Source organism: Arvicola amphibius, chromosome 10, assembly GCF_903992535.2.
Source record: "Arvicola amphibius chromosome 10, mArvAmp1.2, whole genome shotgun sequence".
NCBI lineage: Eukaryota > Metazoa > Chordata > Mammalia > Rodentia > Cricetidae > Arvicola > Arvicola amphibius.
Window position 1 is genome coordinate 74,645,460 of NC_052056.1, and position 19,163 is coordinate 74,664,622.

Here is a 19,163-nt window from a genome sequence, read left to right on the forward strand (position 1 = left end):
GAAGGGTGGATATGGGAACAAGGAATTATATATCTTAATTAAGGGAGCCATTCTAGGGTTGGCAGAGACTTGACTTTAGAGGGGTTCCCAGGTGTCCAGGAAGACGCCCCCAGCTAGGTCCTTGGGCAGATGAGGAGAGGGTGCCAGAAATATCCAGATCCTATTGCCATACTCATGAATATCTTGCATATCACCATAGAACCTTCACCTGGCATTGGATGGAGAAAATGACAGAGCCCCACATAGGAGCACCGGACTGAGCTCCCAAGGTCCTGATGAGGAGCAAAAGGAGGGAGATCATGAGCAAAGAAGTCAGGACCGTGAGGAGTGCGTTTACCTATTGAGACTGTGGGACAGATCTAACGGGAGACCACCAAGTCCAGTTGGAATGGGACTGATGGAACAGGGGACCAAACCGGACTCTCTGAATGTGGCTGACGGTGGAGGAGGACTGAGAAACCAAGGACAAAGGCGATGAGCATGAACTCTACAGCATGGACGGGCTCACTGTGAGCCTGGTCAGTTTGGTTGCTCACCTTCCTGGACTTAGGGGGAACTGGGAGGACCTTGGACTTAACATAGTGAAGGGAACCCAGATGGCTCTTTGTCTTGGAGAGGGGTGGAGTGGGGGTATTGTTGAAAGGGAGGGGAGGGAAGGGGGAGGAGGAGGGGAGGAGATGGAAATTTTTAATAAAAAAATGAGGAAAAAAATAAATCTACAAGTATAAAAAAACAAATTTCTTTACTGAGACAAAGAATACAAGAGTTTATCACAAAACATAATGTGTTCTTGATTAACATTCTTAGAAAAACATACTCCAAAATACAGTCTATAAATAAAAATCTGTGTGCCTGAAATATTAAGCCATGTAGGAAAAAATTAAGCTGTAGATGTACAGGCCGAAATGGGGTATGTGAATGGGAGCCAAATTATCATCATGTGAAGTTCCAGACTTCACCAATTAAGGACCTCTATTCTCAACGCAAATTGTTTCTTTAAGAACCACAAGTTGAAGAGACATGAATTGTAAAGATGAAACCATGCATGCATTCACAGCTGTCAAATGAAAATGAGTCAAAAGTAAGATGTGTAGAAAGGGGCAGAATTGCCATATCCAAGAAAGAAGCACAAATCTTACTGCAAATTATTCCAAAGACATTACTGGGAAAGACCATGGAAGGGCTGACACCTGTGTGTGGCAATCTCCAAAGAGGCTGTCTTCTAACTGAATAAATGGTAGGAACACTGTGGGCAGATTTATAAAGGACAAGTTAGGTGGTAGATTGTGTAGGTGATCCATGGCTTGAATGAGCTGACATCCTAAGCTGACTCGCCCCCGAAGCTCCAGGGATCCACCACTGCTTCAAGAACACAAGATGAATATAAGAATTAAATTACAATAAGTTACTCACCCAAATTATTAAGGAACCAATAAAAGCACCAACAAAAATATTGATGAAACAACTCTGTGAACAGCAAGCATGCCATACAGCTGATTTTATAGATTAGAGTTAATATTACAAACAGTACCTTGCCCTTCATCAGATTTTCTACATGACTCACCATGGGGCAGGTATAAAAAAAAGGGCAAACCACTAATTATGTACCCTGCTTGACCGTGTAATTATATTACTCATTGGACATTTCTTTTTGTATTTCTCCTATTATAATTCTTCAACATATTCACTCTCACTTCACTACATCTTAATTATTTTCTTTTATGTTTTATACTGTGTAACTGGGATTTAATTTTTGCATGTTTCTGTAGTACACAGTTTTCTTCCATTGTAACAGTCAAAATCCTTGTAATTTCCTCTCATTGCTTAGCTAGTTTTTTGCCTCCTTCTAACCCCCTTCTCTGTCATTATAATTGTAGATTTCTATGGTTTGACTGATATTTAAACACTTTTGGTACTATAATAGAGCTATAGTTTTCATCATTGTATATTTTATCCTTGATTCATATTAGTTGGTATAATACTGAGTTCTATTCTCAACTAAATTATATTAGCTTCTAATATTGGACATTGTGGCAGGACCTCTTAATGAGCTGCAGGACATAAATATCATAAGACATGATCTAATATCTTTTTTTATTAATTCACAGTATCAGAAACTACAATTTTCTTTGCAAGTGTTCATTGTAAAGAGTCACTTGTCTGGCTCAAAGTCCTTGGGTTCTAAAACACTATGGATGCTAAGCACTAACAGTGACTCTTCTTGTCTATTCTGTTGTTGCTATGTTTTGTAGGGATCTTGCTTTAAATGGATACATAGGTATTTTTACACTGGGTATATTCAGCATTTGCAGTTGTTTTATAACTTATTAAACCACACTTACATTATCTAGAAAAAAACATGTCATGGAGTATGTGTTTTTTGAAAGAGATTTGGAAAGCTTCTTTTTTGAATATTTGTGTGTTTGGATATCAGGGTTAATGTGTTCTTTTTTGTTTTCCATAGACCATGTTGTAAAAGGATTATTTTTGGAGATTTGAAATACTTAAGCATCTTCCATAGTGTTATCACCATGGAAAAAGGTTACAATCGTAACAAAACTAGACTACAGCTGATTTTACTGTTCATATATAGTAAAATAAAATGCATGTAATAAAGTTGGGTTTCTCTATACTAGAGATACTGGAACATATCAAATGAGAGTGAAGAAGCAGACTTACATACATGGAAAAAGTCCAGTAAATTTTGTTGTGATGACTGAGGAAAACTTGGGAAGAACCTTGACAGTTGCCAGGTTCTGTGAACTGGGAAGCTTTCATTGCTCAACACATGATTCTAGAAATTTGTTCCATGAGTGACAAAGGAGAGCCCTGAGTTCTCATTATCATGTGTGGTCTCAGAAGATGAGAGTTACAAATGATTCTACAGCAGAGCCAGGACTAGAGCTGTGGACAGCACTCCATCATGGTAAGTCCTTCAGAAGTTCCATTCTAGAGGACAGAAGGTCAGACGATTACTGGTGAATACACATACATCCAATGATTCTTTGCCAATTGTTCAGATTTGGGTCATGGAATTCCTTTTAAATATTTTCTAGTCTTGTCTCTGTTCTCTGTCGATTATGTATATTTTTGTTGCTCTTGTTTGTCAGAACAACTGTCATTATGATGGACACAGCTCTATTTATAGGAAAATCAGCATTATAATTTTAGCATCAAAATTAAAACACATGTTCATATATTTTCAAAACATGTCTGCATTACATATGATATTTACTGCTAATAATAGTACAAAGGAAACTGCTATATAGACCTAGCTTTTCCTTAATTCTTTTGAATTTTTACAAAAGTACTTAATTTCATCATAGAGAATTTATCAGTTAGCCACATGCTCATTTGTTTGTTATTTTTTTTGTGAACAGGCAACATTTATTCCCATTTCTTAGGTGGTATCATTTGTAGGAACAACGCTAGGATAGTTATCTTTAGAGTTACCCAAAAATATCCCCAAGTATAAGTCATTTGAAGTTCAGCACACTGCTGAGTCCACTAGAAGCTTTGCTTCATCTGTGTGGAGTGTGTCTCCCAAGTGACTGACACTTGATGGTGAATTCCAATTCTGGTATTCCAATGCTCAGTGATTCTTTTTTTTCCTCATTTTTTATTAAAAATTTCCATCTCCTCATCTCCTCCCCTCCCCCCCTCCTCCCCCTTCCCTCCCCTCCCTTCCACCCATACCCCCACTCTGCCCCTCTACAAGCCAAAGAGCCATCAGGGTTCCCTTCACTATGTTAAGTCCAAGGTCCTCCCAGCTCCCCCTAAGTCCAGGAAGGTGAGCAACCAAACTGAACAGGCTCACAGTGAGACTGTCCATGCTGTAGAGTTCATGCTCATCACCATTGTCCTTGGTTTCTCAGTCCTCCTCCACCGTCAGCCACATTCAGAGAGCCCAGTTTGTTCCCCTGTTCCATCAGTCCCATTCCAACTGGACTTGGTGGTCTCCCGTTAGATCTGTCCCACAGTCTCAATAGGTAAAGGCACTCCTCACAGTCCTGACTTCCTTGCTCATGATCTCCCTCCTTTTGCTCCTCATCAGGACCTTGGGATCTCAGTCCTGTGCTCCTATGTGGGGCTCTGTCATTTTCTCCATCCAACGCCAGGTGAAGGTTCTATGGTGATATGCAAGATATTCATGAGTATGGCAATAGGATCTGGACATTTCTGGCACCCTCTCCTCAGCTGCCCAAGGACCTAGCTGGGGGCGTCTTCCTGGACACCTGGGAACCCCTCTAGAGTCAAGTCTCTGCCAACCCTAGAATGGCTCCCTTAATTGAGATATAAAATTCCTTGTTCCCATATCCACCCTTCCTATATCCCAACCATCCTCTTCCCCCAAGCTCTTCCCATCCTCTACTTCACACTTTTCTCTCCCCATTCCCCCATCCCCCCATCCCACCCCACCCCCAAGTTCCCAATTTTTGTCCGGCAATCTTGTCTACTTCCAATATCCAGGAGGATAACTATGTGTTTTTCTTTGGATTCAGCTTCTTATATATCTTCTCTAGGATTTTTTATGAATTATAGGCTTGATGTCCTTTATTTATGGCTAGAAACCAGTTATGATTGAGTACATCCCATGTTCATCTTTTGGGGACTGGGTTCCCTCACTCAGGATGGTGTTTTCTATTTCCATCCATTTGCATGCAAAATTCAAGATGTCATTGTTTTTTACCGCCGAGTAGTACCCTAATATGTATATATTCCACACTTTCTTCATCCATTCTTCCACCGAAGAATAATTTGTTACTATTCCTTATATTTCATTTGGTTGAACAATTTGAAGACCATAATTTCTGCTTTAAATATTAAAGAATTATGTCTTAAAATCATCTGACCCTGGATTTTCTTCTTTTTTTTTTGGTTGGGAGATGATTTTAATGACTCATTTTATTTCTATAGTATTCATATTTCTCAGTAAGTTGTTTATATGATCTTGATTCAGCAATTTTTAAAGGTATCATTGAAAAAATTCATTAATTTTAGATTTTTTTATTTGGTGAAGTACAGGTTTTGAGCTGCTCATTATTTGCTACTGTCTCACTTTTCATTTCTTATTCTTTTTTATATTTTTTATTTATTATGTTTACAGTATTCTATCTGTGTGTATGCCTGCAGGCCATAAGAGGGCACCAGACCCCATTACAGATGGTTGTGAGCCACCATGTGGTTGCTGGGAATTGAACTCAGGACCTTTGGAAGAGCAGGCAATGCTCTTAACCGCTGAGCCATCTCTCCAGCCCCCATTTCTTATTCTTTTTAATTAGGATATTCTCTCTGTATTTTAGTTAGTTGGACAAAGGTTTTTCTATATTGTTGATTTTCTTAAGTATACCTTTGAAAAAATCCAACCTCCACCCCTTCATGATAAAATTATTGGAGATAATATTGATAGTGACATATCTAACATAACAAATAATATTTACAGAAAGCCTCTAGAAACATCAAATTAAACAGAGAGTATCCTAAAGACATTCCAATAAAGATGGGAAGAAGGCAAGGCTGCCAAGTTTTCTACACCTAGGCATTACAATACTTGAAATTTTAGCTAAAGCAAAAGAAATCTGAAAGAGATCAAGGGAACACAAATTAGAAAAGTTGAAAAAATGTTAAATTATTTGCAAAAAAATCTGCCTAGGAAGTAATATCCACACCTGATAAACACCATTAGCGATATGACTGAACCATAGATTAACTACAAAAAGTCAGCAGACCTTCTAAACATTAATGACAAATGGACTGAGAAAGAATTTGGTGGAAAACAAAACTTGTAATAGCCACAAAACATCCAATAACCTGCGTACCCTAACCAGGCATATGAAAGACTTGCATGACCACAATTGCTATATGTTGAAGAAAGAAATTAAAGATGATATCAGACAATGGAAATTAACAAAGTAAAAATTGAAATCATAGCAAAAGAAACGTAGAGATTCAACTTAATACCCATCAAAATGCTAACCATTTCTTTACACATAATTTAAATACATTGAGAAGATATGATTGAATACAATATGAAAAACGAAAAATCCCAGAATATCTAAAACAATTCTGAACAATAAAAAATGAAGACATCATGATCTCAGATTTCAACCTGTACTACAAATAGGTAGTAATCAAAACTTCACAGTATTTGTAAAAATAAAGACATGTTGCTGAGCAGAATTGAAGCAAAGACACAAGAACATAGCTGCACACATATACAAACCTGATTTTTGATAAAGAAACAATATGTTTGCTATGAAGAAAAAAAACATCTTCAATAAATGGCGATGGTATAAACAGATATCTGCCTGTAGAGTTAAGTAAATAGATCCATATTTATCACTTGGTACAGTCTCAAGACCAAGTGGGCCAAAGACATAATGATAGAACCAGATACACTGAACCTGTTAGAAGAGATATTAGTGAATAGCCTTTAAAACATTGGCACTTGAGACTGTTTTCTAAACAGAATACCATTAAGAATGCAACTTAGACAATAAATGTCAACTCATGAAATTGAAAAAAGTTTCTGTAGAGGGAGGCCAGCCACTTGTCAGCACTAGGGAAAGAGGGAAAATCCATGAATGTGGTGATAATTTAAGAAAAGTTCTTGACTCTGCCCGCAACCCTCCTATCCCCTACCCTCAGACAATCTTTGAAACACATGCCGCAAACAAACAGAGAAGACCAAGAGGTTAGTGATCATCAACTTGGGGGGACAACCCAGTCTTTATGGCCCCCATACCAGGCAAGGCCCTTCCCCACTTTTCTCAGTTTCTCTAGTCAGCCAGCAGGCAAGCTTCCTACAGGCAGGCTGCCTCAACACCCCAACCTCATTGATTTGACCCTGAAAGCTACAAGTTTCACTCCAACCCAATACCTCCTAGTCCCCTTTGTCTTGGAGAGGGGAGGAGGGGGCTATGCGTGGAAGGGAGGGGAGGAAAGGAGGAGTAGGAGGAGGGGAGAAGATGGAAATTTTAATTAAAAAAATGAGAAAAAAAATAAATTAAAAAAAGAAAGTATAAGCTAGTCTCAAATAAATGTTTTCCTTTCAAAAAAAAACCCTCTAAAACAGAAACTGAAAATATAAATATACATGGAGGACCAAGAGAAGAACAAGAGAGACACTCTGAAGTACACTTGAGACTGTACAGAGTGGACAAGGAGTGTAAACAAAAAAAGCAGACCAAGAGAGCAGGCCTAATGTGCAGGCCAAGTGAGCAGGCCAAGAGAGCAGACTAAGAGAGCAGGCCAAGAGAAACCCCAGTGTCTCCTTGAGACACAGAAGGTGACAGCATAGAGAAGACCAAGAGCAGTTCCCCCATATACATCCATTTCAAGGATTTCAAAAGCTAAAAAGCAACATGGTAACACCAGAACCCAGTGGTCATACAACAGGAAAATTTAAATATTCTAATAAAGGAGAAGCAAAAGAAATTTATTTTAAATGTAACTTTATGAGGATGATGAAGACCTTTAAAGAGGAACTGAAAAATTCCCTTACAGAAATGGCAAAAAGACAAACAAAATTTGGAAGAAATCAAGAAATCTCTTAAAGGAACCCAAGAAAACACCTTCAAACAGTCAAACAGGTGAAGCAAATATTTCGAGCAGTTCAATATTGATGAGGCATTAAGAAAACAAAAAATCAAGGGAATCCAGATAAGGACAATCTTGGTAAAAGAACAAAAACTACAGAGGAAAGCTTAACCAACATAATAGAAGAGATGAAAGAGAGAATCTTAGGTGTTGAAGATACAATAGAGGAAATAAATTCATTGGTCAAAGAAAATTGTAAATCCAATAAATTATTAACACAAAACATCCAGGAAGTATGTACCACCAAATTATGGCAAAATTTTAGAATAATATTGAAAGAAGGAGAAGAACTTCTGCTCAAAGGCACAGAAAATGTATTCAACAATATCATAGAAGAAAACTTTCTCAACAAAAAGAAAGATATCACTATGAACCTACAAGAAGCTATAGAACACCAAATAAAGTGGATCAGAAACAAAATGTCCCCTTGCCATATAATAATCAAAATACAAAAATATAAAAAAGAAAGACATTTAAGAGCTATAAAAGTAAAAGGACAAGTGACATATAAAGTCAGATCTACCAGAATTACACTCAACTTCTAAATGAAATCATTAAAGCCAGAAGGTCCTGTACAGATGTTCTGCAGACACTAAGAGACCATGAATGTAAGCCCCTACAACTATACCCAGCCACAGCCTTAAATCAACATTGATGTAGAAAACAAGGTTTTCCAAGTCTGAATGAGATTTAAGCAATACTCTTCCACAAATCCAGTCCTACAGCAAGTAATTGAAAGAAACTCCAACCTAAGGAAGCGAACTGCACCTACAAAAACACAGGCAACAGATAACCTCACACCAACAAACCTAGAAGAATGGAAAAACACAAAAACTCCACAGTAAAATAAACAAATTAACAATCACTTGTCATTAATATCTCTTAATATTAATAAACTCAATTTACCTATAAAAAAGATACTGGCTAAGAGAATGGGTATGAAAGGAGGAACCCTTCTTCTCCTGTATACAAAGAGCACACCTCAACCTCAAAGATAGATATGACCTCAGGGTACTGCTTTAAGCTCAGAAAAGGCCGATTCAGTAATCACTCACTTGTTAGAAGTTATGGCCATCATGGGTATACCTGCACAAATAAAGACGGATAATGGTCCAGCTTATGTCTCTAGGAAAATAAAACGGTTTGTTGCTTATTACAACATTAAGCATGTTACAGGTATACCCTACAATCCTACAGGTCAAGCAGTCATTGAAAGATCAAATAGGACTATAAAGGATATGTTGAACAAACAAAAGGGGGTGGAAAATACCCCCAGAAATAGATTACATAATGCTTACTAACCTTGAATTTTCTCAACACTAATGAGAAGGGGACAACGGCTGCAGAAAGACATTGGATAATAGAAAAGTCTGCTGAATTAAATCAACCAGTTTATTTCAAGGATGTGCTGACCTCACAATGGAAGCCAGGGGATGTGCTGCGTTGGGGAAGGGGTTTTGCTCTTGTCTCCACAGGAGAAGAAAAAATCGTGGATACCATCAAAGTTAATAAAGGTTCGGTTTGAAGAGGAGAAGCCCCTTGAAAAAGAAAAATAACAATTCATGCACAAGGATGGTGAACATACTGATGGTAAGAAAACTATAGTTTGGGGACAGGGTTCTTTTCTTATCTCTACAGAAAGACGCTCATCTTCAAAGGATCTGAGGGACCCTGGATATCTTAAATACTGATGGATGGAAACCAGTTGCAACCCATCAAGGATCAACATTAACACTGGTAAGGTCCATGAGTATAAAAAACAATTTTTTGAATGTGTGTCAATATGCATTTCTTTTTTGTTTGTTTGTTTGTTTTTGTTTTTTTTTCTCATGGTTTATTTTTTTTTTTTATATTTAAAAATTTTCCATCTCCTTCCCTCTCCTTCCCCTCCCTCTGCTCCCCTCCCCCTTCCCTCCCCTCCCCTCCACCCCATACCTCCCCTCCCTCCTTCTCAAGGCCAAGGAGCCATCAGGGTTCCCCACTCTATGCTAAGACCAGGTCCTTCCCAACTCCCCCCAGGTCCAGGAAGGTGATCGACCAAGCTGAGAAGGCTCCACAGAGCCCCGTCCATGCAGAAGAATCAGATGCGCCAGAGCCATTGTCCTTTGCTTCTCAGTCAGCCCCTGCTGTTGGCCACATTCAGAGAGACGGGTTGGTCGCATGTATCCATCAGTCCCATTCCAACTGGAGTTGGTGATCTCCCATTATTTCTGTCCCCACCGTCTCCGTGAGTGAACGCACCCCTCTCGTCTCCTGACTTTCTCCCTCATGTTCTCGTCCTTCTGCCCTCCTCATCAGGACCTTGGGAGCTCAGTCCGGTGCTCCAATGTGGGGCTCAGTACCTTCCCCATCTGTCGCCAGATGGAGGTTCTATGGTGATATGCAAGAAATTCATCAGTATGGCTATAGGAACTGGCCTTTCAGGCTCCCTCTCCTCAGCTGGCCCAAGGAATAACTGGGGGCGTCTCTCTGGAAACCTGGGAACCCCTCTAGGGTCAAGTCTCTTGACAACCCTCAGGTAGCTCCTTAAATTAAGATATATGCTTCCCTGCTCCCATATCCACCCTCCTATATCCAAGCACCCCATTCCTCCGAGCTCCCCCCGTTCTCCCCCTTCACACTTTTCTCTCCCCATCTTCCCTTGGCCAGTCTTGCCCAACCCTCAAGTTCCAATTTTGCCTGGCGATCGTTGTCTACTTCCAATATCCAGGAGGATTACTATCTTTTTTTGGGAGTTCACCTTCTTATTTATCTTCTCAAGGATCCCAAATTTATAGGCTCGATGTTCTTTAATTATGGCTAGAAACCGATTATGAGTGAGTCCATACCATGTTCATCTTTTTGGGTCTGGGTACCTCACTCAGAATAGTGTTTTCTATTTCCATCCATTTGCTGCAAAATTCAAGCTATGTCATTGTTTTTTTTACCGCTGAGTAGTATTCTAGCATGTATATATTCCACAGTTTCTTCATCCATTCTTCCACTGAAGGGCCATCTAGATTGTTTCCCAGGATCTGGCTATTACAATAATGCTGCTATGAAATAGATGAGCATATGCTTTTGTTGTATGATTGCGGCATCTCTTGGTAGATTCCCAATAGTGGAATTGCTGGTCTGGGGTAGGTTGATCCCAAATTTCCTGAGAAACCGCCACACTGCTTTCCAAAGTGGTTGCACAGGTTTGCATTCCCACCAGCAATGGATGAGTGTACCCCTTACCCCAGTTTTTTTTTTTTTTGCAGTTTCCAGGATGAAGACGGGGCCCCGCAACATCAACTCCAACTGGTTATTATGACGTCATGTTTTTGTAGCGCTAATATTTGGCCTGTTTTTTGGTACCAATTGCACAGAACACTTTTGGATAGTGCACATTTTTGACAACATTCTGGCCGGATTTCCTCAAAATATTCAGAGGCTAGACACATTTTTCCTAGATGAAATGTTACCCTGGGTATTTTACCACCATTTGCTTTCACAGGACCCCCCTGAGAAGAAAAGTCGCCCCTATGTCAGCTGGAAGCAATCTTAGATGATGACGCCCCCCTCCCAACAAAGTTTACCCTCAGGTTTAGGGATACTAATTGGTGGCTGGTATAGGGTTGAGGGGTTGAGGAAGGCTTTATATGGACTCAGGGGTATAAACTATGTATATGTATATATTTATTTCAAAAAAAGGGGGGAGGGATTAACTGGTGATCTGAAGGAATAATTGATTTTTTGTGAGTTATTGTTTTTTGAAAACTATATGAGTGTTGATTCTTGTATATTGATATATTGAACATTGTATGAGAGTATGATACTACCTCTGTTTGAAACAATTGTTATATTGAATTGTTTACTATATTGCAATGTACATTTTTACCTCAGATATATTTATGTAATGACCCTGTTTACACTTGGAAATCATGTCTTCATTTATTGCCACAGTTGTCTATTCTATTAGTCATTACAGTTAGATAAGTGTTGAGAATTATATGTTTGTCATATTTATATTTAGGATAATCAAGGTTTTTTAGACACATAGAGTTTGTATTTAGTATAGATAGCCATAATCTTCGACCTCTTTGAAGAGCTGTAGAACATGGCCTTTAATCTAACCTAGAGTTTTGTAATTATGAGACACAATCACTCCTGGCAACAATGCTCTACTCCTGAGAGAACGTTGAGCACCAAAGACACTCCACTGGGAGTTTGTCTTCTTCTTGGCAGAACTGGCCTTTGGGCAAAGAAAAGCCCATACCTCCATTACTGACTAAGCTATGAAATATCCATAAGTGGATAAAACAAAATTGTCTTATCTTGCCAAGACAGGATAGGATAGTTCTACTAAAGGTTCCTTGCCGTTGTATATTGGTATATGTCAGGTTTTATCAGGCCTCAGCCAAAGTTGGTTGCCTCAACATTGCTATCACAGATTTCGTGTGGTTGCCCAGGTAGTCAATTGTCTCTGTTTCTGTTGCACATTATGGAAGTTTCTCGTTTGTGCTTCCTGGTTGCTTTAGTAATATTACTTCCTTCTCAGAATCTTTGATGGGGTTAAAGATTAGATAATTGTAACTACCTTCTACATTATTTAGACTTCCCAAAGTAGAATGATTAGTAAAATTTTTGTTATATGTTCCTCGCCTAATATTGTTTACTTCTTGTAATTTTATATGATCTGTTCCCATTGTATATAGTTGTATTTGGTTCCTAAATCTGCCTTATTTAGACAAAAGGGGGAGATGTTGGGGCAACTGGCCCAATCCCTGTGTTCAGGGGCGTGGCTGCCCCAGGGGAGAAAGGTACCTTTAAAAAGGACCGTCCCAGAAGGAGGCCCTGTTTAATTCCCCCCGCATTACCCTCTGCTTCGCTGGACCCTTGGCTCTGTAAGTTCCCTTATTCTCCTTTTATTAAACTAATTCATTCTTAAAAGGACTATTTTTTGTTTATTTCCAAACTCCGCCGACCGCTGCTACATAAAATCAATCAGAAGAGATGGAGTAGGACACTTTATACTCATAACCAGAACAATCCATGAAGATGAAGTCTCATCTTTTACCAAATACAAGCACACTCACATATATAAAAGAAACATTACTAAAGCTTAAACTTCACATCAAACTCCACACTCTAATAGAAGGAGACTTCAACACTCCACTCTCCCCAATGGGCAGGTCAACCGACATAAAGTGAACAGAAATAAGAGAAGTAACAGATGTCATGACTCAAATGTACTTAATAGACATCTACCGAATATTCCACCAAAACACAAAAGAATATAACTTCTCATCAAGCTCCAGAATCTTCTCTAAACTGGACACATGCTTGGTAACAAAGCAAAGCTCAACAAATACAAAAAATAGGAATAACTACTATTTCTTATTATATCACTATGGTTTAATGTTAGAATTTGACAACAACACTAGTTGCAGAGCCTACAGGCTTATAGAAACTGAACAGTGCTCAGTTGAACCAATTCTGGCTCAAGACGAAAAAAATAAGAAAGACATTAAATACTTCCCTAATACAACAAAATGAAGACAAACATTACCCAAAACTATGTGACACTATGAAAGCAGTGCTAAGAGGAAATGTCAGAGCATTAAGTGCTTACATAAGGAAAATGGAAAAATCCCACACTTGCAACTTAACACCACACCTGAACACTCTAGAAAAAAAGAAGCAACCTCACCCAAGAAATAAATAATTTCAGGACAGAGGAAACAATACAAATAATCAGTGAAACAGTGAAACAAGGAGCTGGTTCTTTGTGAAAATCAACAAGATAGACAAACCATTATCCACATAATGAAAAATCAGAGAGAGAATATTCCACTTAGCAAAATCAGAAATGAAAATGGGGACATAAAAACAGGCACAGAGAATTATTATGTCATACTATAAAAACCTATACTCCACAAAATTAGAAAATGTAAAACAAATGGGCAATTTTCTGGTTAAGTATCACATACCAAAATGAAATCATGAACAGGTGAGCAATTTAAATAGACCTATAACCTACAAATAAAAAGAAGCTGTCATCAAAAGCCTCCCAAATGAAAAAAAAATGCCCAAGGTCCAACAATTTTAGCACTGATTTTAGTCAGAACTTCAAAGAAAACATAATACCTATACTCCTCAAATTCTTCTACATAATAGAAACAGGAAAGAACATTGCTAAACCACTTTCGATGAGGCTTTAAAGTTACCCTGATACTAAAATCACATAAAGGACTCAACCCAAGAAAAGAATTACCCATTCCACAATCTCCCTCATGAATATTGATGTAGAAATACTCAATTAATCAAATCAAAGAACACAACAAAAAATCATTCACCAAGATCAAATCAGCTTCATTCCAGAGAAGCAGGGATTGTTTAACATATGAAAATCTTTCAATATCATCCATTATATAAATAAACTAAAGAAATATCCATATGATCATCTCAGAAGATGCTCAAAAACCATTTTGACAAATCCAGCATTCTTTTATCATAAAAAGTCTTGGAGATAACAGGGATACAAAAACCCATCTAAACATAATAAAAACAATATACAGCAAGCTGACAGTCAACACCTATTTAAATAGAGAGAAATTCAAAGTGATCACACTAAAATCAGGAACAACACAAGATTGTACACTCTCTCCATGTCTATTCAACACAGTTCTTAAATTTCTAGGCTACAGCAATAAGAAAAGAAAAGGATACAAAGGGAAAGACCCAAATCAAATGTTCTCATTCACAGATGATATGCTAGTATAAATAACAGCCCAAGAATTCTACCAGGGAACTATTACAGCTAAGAAACAGTAATTGTGGCAGTATAAAGAGCAACTCAAGAAAACATTGTTCTCTGTACAAATGACGAAGAAGCTGAGAAAGTAATCAGTGAAGAAACATCACCATTCACAATAGGCACAGATAACATAAAATGTCTTGGGATAACTCTAGCAAACAAGTGATAGACCTGATCAACAAGAACTTCATTGTCTTTTAAGAAATAGATTAAGATATAAGAAGATGAAAAGATCTCTCATGCTCTTGGATAAGTAGTATCAACATAAAAAGGCAAATCTACCAAAAGCAATCTAGAGATTCATTGAAATCCCTCATCAAAATCCCAACACAATTAGTCACCAGAACTCACAAGAACAATTTTCAAGTTATATGGAAAAACTAAAAATTCAGGATAGCCAAAACTATCACGCATAATGATGGAACTCAGGGGCATCCACCATCCCTGACACCAAGCTCTACTATAGAGCTACAATAATTAAAACAGCTTAATATTGGCATAAAAACAGACAAGTTGACCAAGGGAATCAAATCACAATGTCATGGATATTAATCCACATACCATGATCACCTTATTTAGACAAAAAGCTAAAATTATACAATGGAAAAAAAATATCTTCAACAATGATTGAAGCATGTAAAAGAATACAAATAGATCCATAAATACCTCCACACACAAAACTCGAGTCCAAATGGATTAAAGACCTCAATATAAATCCGACCAAATGAACTTTATAGAAGAAAAAGTTGGAATTAGCATTCAATGCATGGGAATATGAGACCACTTCCCAAATATAAATATAACATCAGTAGCACAGACGCTGCGTGCAACAAAAATAACTGGGACCTACTTAATCTGAGAAGATCTGTAAGCAAAGGGAACAGTCAATAAGATAAAAGGCACCCAGCCTACTGAATGGGAAAAGATTTTCACTAATCCAAAATCAGGACAGAGGACTGATCTTCAAAATATATAAAGAACTCAAGAAATTAGACATCAAAATATCAAATAATCTGATTACAAATTGCATACAGAACTAAGTAGAGACTTCTCAACAGAAGAATTTTTTTTTTTCGAGGCAGGGTTTCTCTATAGCTTTGGAGCCTGTCCTGGAACTAGCTCTTGTAGACCAGGCTGGCCTCGAACTCACAGGAGTTCCACCTACCTTCTGCTTCCTGAGTGCTGGGATTAAAGGCATTGCACCACCACTGCCCGGCTTTCAACAGAAGAATTTTAAATGTCTGAAAGACACTAAATGAAATTTTCAACATCCTTAGCCATGAGGGAAATGAAAATCAAAAACCATTTTTACACAAGACAGAATGGTTAATTTCAAAAACACCAACAATCACTATGCTGGAGAGGATGCAGTTGGAAGGGAAACACTTATCCATTGCTGGTGGGAAAGAAAACTTGTAAAAGCACTTTGGAAATCAGTATGGTGGTTTCTCAGAACATGGAGAATCAATCTACCTCAGGACACAATAATACCACTTTGGGGCATATACTGAAAAGATGCTTAATCATACTTAAAAGCATTTGTTCATCTATGTTCATAGCAGCATTATATTTAATAGCTAAAACCTGGAAACAAACTAGATGCATCTCAACTGAAGAATGGATAAAGTAAATTAGGTACATTTACACATTAGAGGACTACTCAGTAGAAAAAAATGACATTTTGAATGTGAAATGTAAGTGGTTGGAACTAGGAAAAACCATCCTAGGGAGTTAATCCAGACCCAGAAAATGATCATGGTATGTACTCACTTATAGGTGAATACTAGTTGAAGAGCAAAGGAAAAGGAGTGTATAGTATAGTCCACAACCCCAGAGAAACTAAGTAAAAGGGAGAAGACTTACAGAAACATGAAAATATCCCCCTGGAAGGAAAAACAGACAAGATTTCGTAAGAAAGCTAGGAACATTGGGATGGGGGAATAAAGGAAGGAAAAAAGTGGGGGGGGAGGGGGGGGAATGGAGGGGGGAGGTGAATGGAAGACCTGAGGGAATGGATGTTCGAGATGGGGGAAGCACAGAGTAAGCATAAAAGATATCTTGATTGAGGGATCCATTATGTGGATATCTATCTATCTATCTATCTATCTATCTATCTATCTATCTATCTATCTATCAGTAGAGAAATTCTAAGGAATCCACAAAGATGACCCACCTAAGTTCCTAAGTTCCTAAGAAAGAGAGGAGAGTGCACCTGAAGTGGCTTGCTCTGTAGTCAGATTGATGACTATCTTAAATGTCATCATAGAATCTACATACAACAACTGATGGAAGCAGTTGCAAAGAACCATAGTGGAGCACTGGTCTGATCTCCCAAAGTCCAGTTGAAGAGAGGAATGAGTGAGAATATGAGCAGATTTTCAAGACCCTGACAAAATATCCACCTGGAAACAGATTGCCTGATCTAATGGAAGCCTTCTAACTCTGGCATTGATAACCAAAACCAGCATACAAACCAAACTAGAGCCTCTGAATGTTGGTAGTAATTGTATGGCTGGGGCCCCCCTGTGGGGCCACTAGCAGTGAGAACCAGAATTAGCACTCTGCTTGTTCTGATTTTTGGAACGTATCCTCCATAGAGAGATACTTTTTTTTCTCTTTTTGCTCCCCCCCAGTCTAGATCTAGTGGGACTTCTTGGGTCCTTTGTACCTCAAAGACAATATGTCTAGTCCCTATTTGCAACTACACCAACTTCAGTGAGAAGAATCCTCACCCTCTATGAGGAATGGATAAGGGTGTGGGCAGGAAGGTTAATTGGGGATGCGAAGGTAAGGAAGGAGGAGAGGGGAGTGGAGAATGGATTCGGCATGTAAATTGAGAAAAGATAGTTTTTTTAAATTAATTTTAAAATTTACAGCAGAAAATTACATATACATGCAATATTATTATACATTTTTGACAGTGTGGTATTCAAACTTGATATTGTATTTGAGTCTGGTATTCAAATCCTGAACCTCTCCTCCTGCCTCCCATGGTCTGGAAATATAGTTAGCTTTATTGCCACCACACTCAGCCGCAAAATATAAATCATATCATTAAAGACTCAATAGAGGTTCACCACTTACAGTTACCATATAAAAATAAAACAACTTTTATTTGTTAAATCATTCTCTTATATGTTTTAGAGCTGTTATTTCAATAATAAGGACTGTAGGGGTGTGTGGATATTGGAACATAAGAATTATAATTAAAAATAACAATCATTTGAGATATAGTGATGGAAAATGACTTTAAGGAAACAATAGTGCCTTCAGGATGGCCTCGTGGGTTTAAGGGCCCTCGCCACCAAGTCTGCTGGCCCTAAACTTCAATACCCCAGGACCCACATGCTGGTAGGTGAGATACTAACTTTCTCTTGTCATCGCTCTGACCTCCACCACATGCACCATGACGATACACACATGCACACGAGCCCAATTAATGCATGCATACACATTCTCTAAATAAATAAATGACTACATAAAAATGTAAAAAGATATGATCAGTGGGGGTAATTACACAGGTTAATTTATGGCTTTTTAGCTCACTCTTAGGGATAGGGGTATGGGAGAGTTTCAGAAGCCTGCAACTTAAGAGCAGGTGTTGGCTTACTTGGAAAAGAATCAAAACATCTATGGAAGGTGGATATTCCTCACAACTGAAGTATCTTCAGGTCTTCTCTTTAAATCATTCACATTTATGCCTTGCATAACAGTGAGTGCTTTTAATTTCTTCATCATGTCAACCATATATACTGTATGAACATGATGACATGTTACCCAAAGCCCTATAATGTCAGATTGAAAACTGTGCTGCTCTGGCATGCTGTGAAAGAAATTCTCATCTCTCTACTATTATCAAAACTTTGACAAGCTTTTATACAATTGTTGGAATTGACTATGACACTTGCTTTAGTATGCACATTACCTAACAAATTACAATGTATTTACCATACTTAAAAGATTAATTTCAAATAGCAGTTTGATTGTCTAGCTGGAGAAAATATTGTCATTCTGTTTAATGCAATACAGAAATATTCTACCAGACACATCCAGCTAAAATGAAGCAAAAACTGCAGTGTTTGAAAATGGTAATGTCTTGCATTATACGGATTTCTTGATCAAAATAAAATTAGTGTTCCATTTCAAAAACCCTCATTGATCACATAGAAGTGGAGCTGCTGTCTATCACAACCTGAGTCTTTGGTGTACCAAAATTGTCTACATACTACTGAGAAGAAACACAAACATCAATCCCAAATACAGACCGTTTGATCTACATTGGTGTCCTGCCCATAAGACGTGTTAGTATAATTGTGGCACAAAGTTTGTGGAGGTAATAATCCAAAATCTGATGTGATTTAAGGCTAACTCCATGAGATGAAACCAATAACTCACACTGCTTTGGTGACAAAGAACAAGAAAGTAGACAGCCCAGGGACCTGAGATAAAATCAAACACTATTTTTTGTTCTAAAAAAATAGAAATAAGATTGCTCCTAAATGACATTCTACTATAGAGCAGATAAATAGATCAAATATACATAGATAAAAGCCTTGCTCACCCAATCAGAGGATATTCCTCCTGAACAGGTAGAGAGAAAAAAATAGAGAAGCTCACAGCCACACAATATGCCAGAGATTGAGACCTGAAATAATGCTGAATGGGAAGTCTCCATCAAAGACCTTGCCTTCAGGGTTCACAGAAACATATAAAAGATGAAGAAGATACCAAATATCCCTCTCCCACACAAACATACAAAACCCTACTACCTCTACTGGATTGA

At 38.1% G+C, this 19,163-nt stretch overlaps 1 protein-coding gene across 1 annotated transcript in view; it reads right to left on the minus strand.

Moving 5' to 3' along the window:
- Positions 1-19,163, minus strand: part of LOC119824576 (immunoglobulin lambda-1 light chain-like) — a 432,885-nt gene that overhangs the window by 160,510 nt on the left and 253,212 nt on the right. Inside the window, exon 4 of the mRNA XM_038344783.1 lies at positions 14,841-14,848. Coding sequence (XP_038200711.1) covers positions 14,841-14,848 — 8 coding nt within the window. The remainder of the gene's footprint in view (positions 1-14,840; positions 14,849-19,163) is intronic.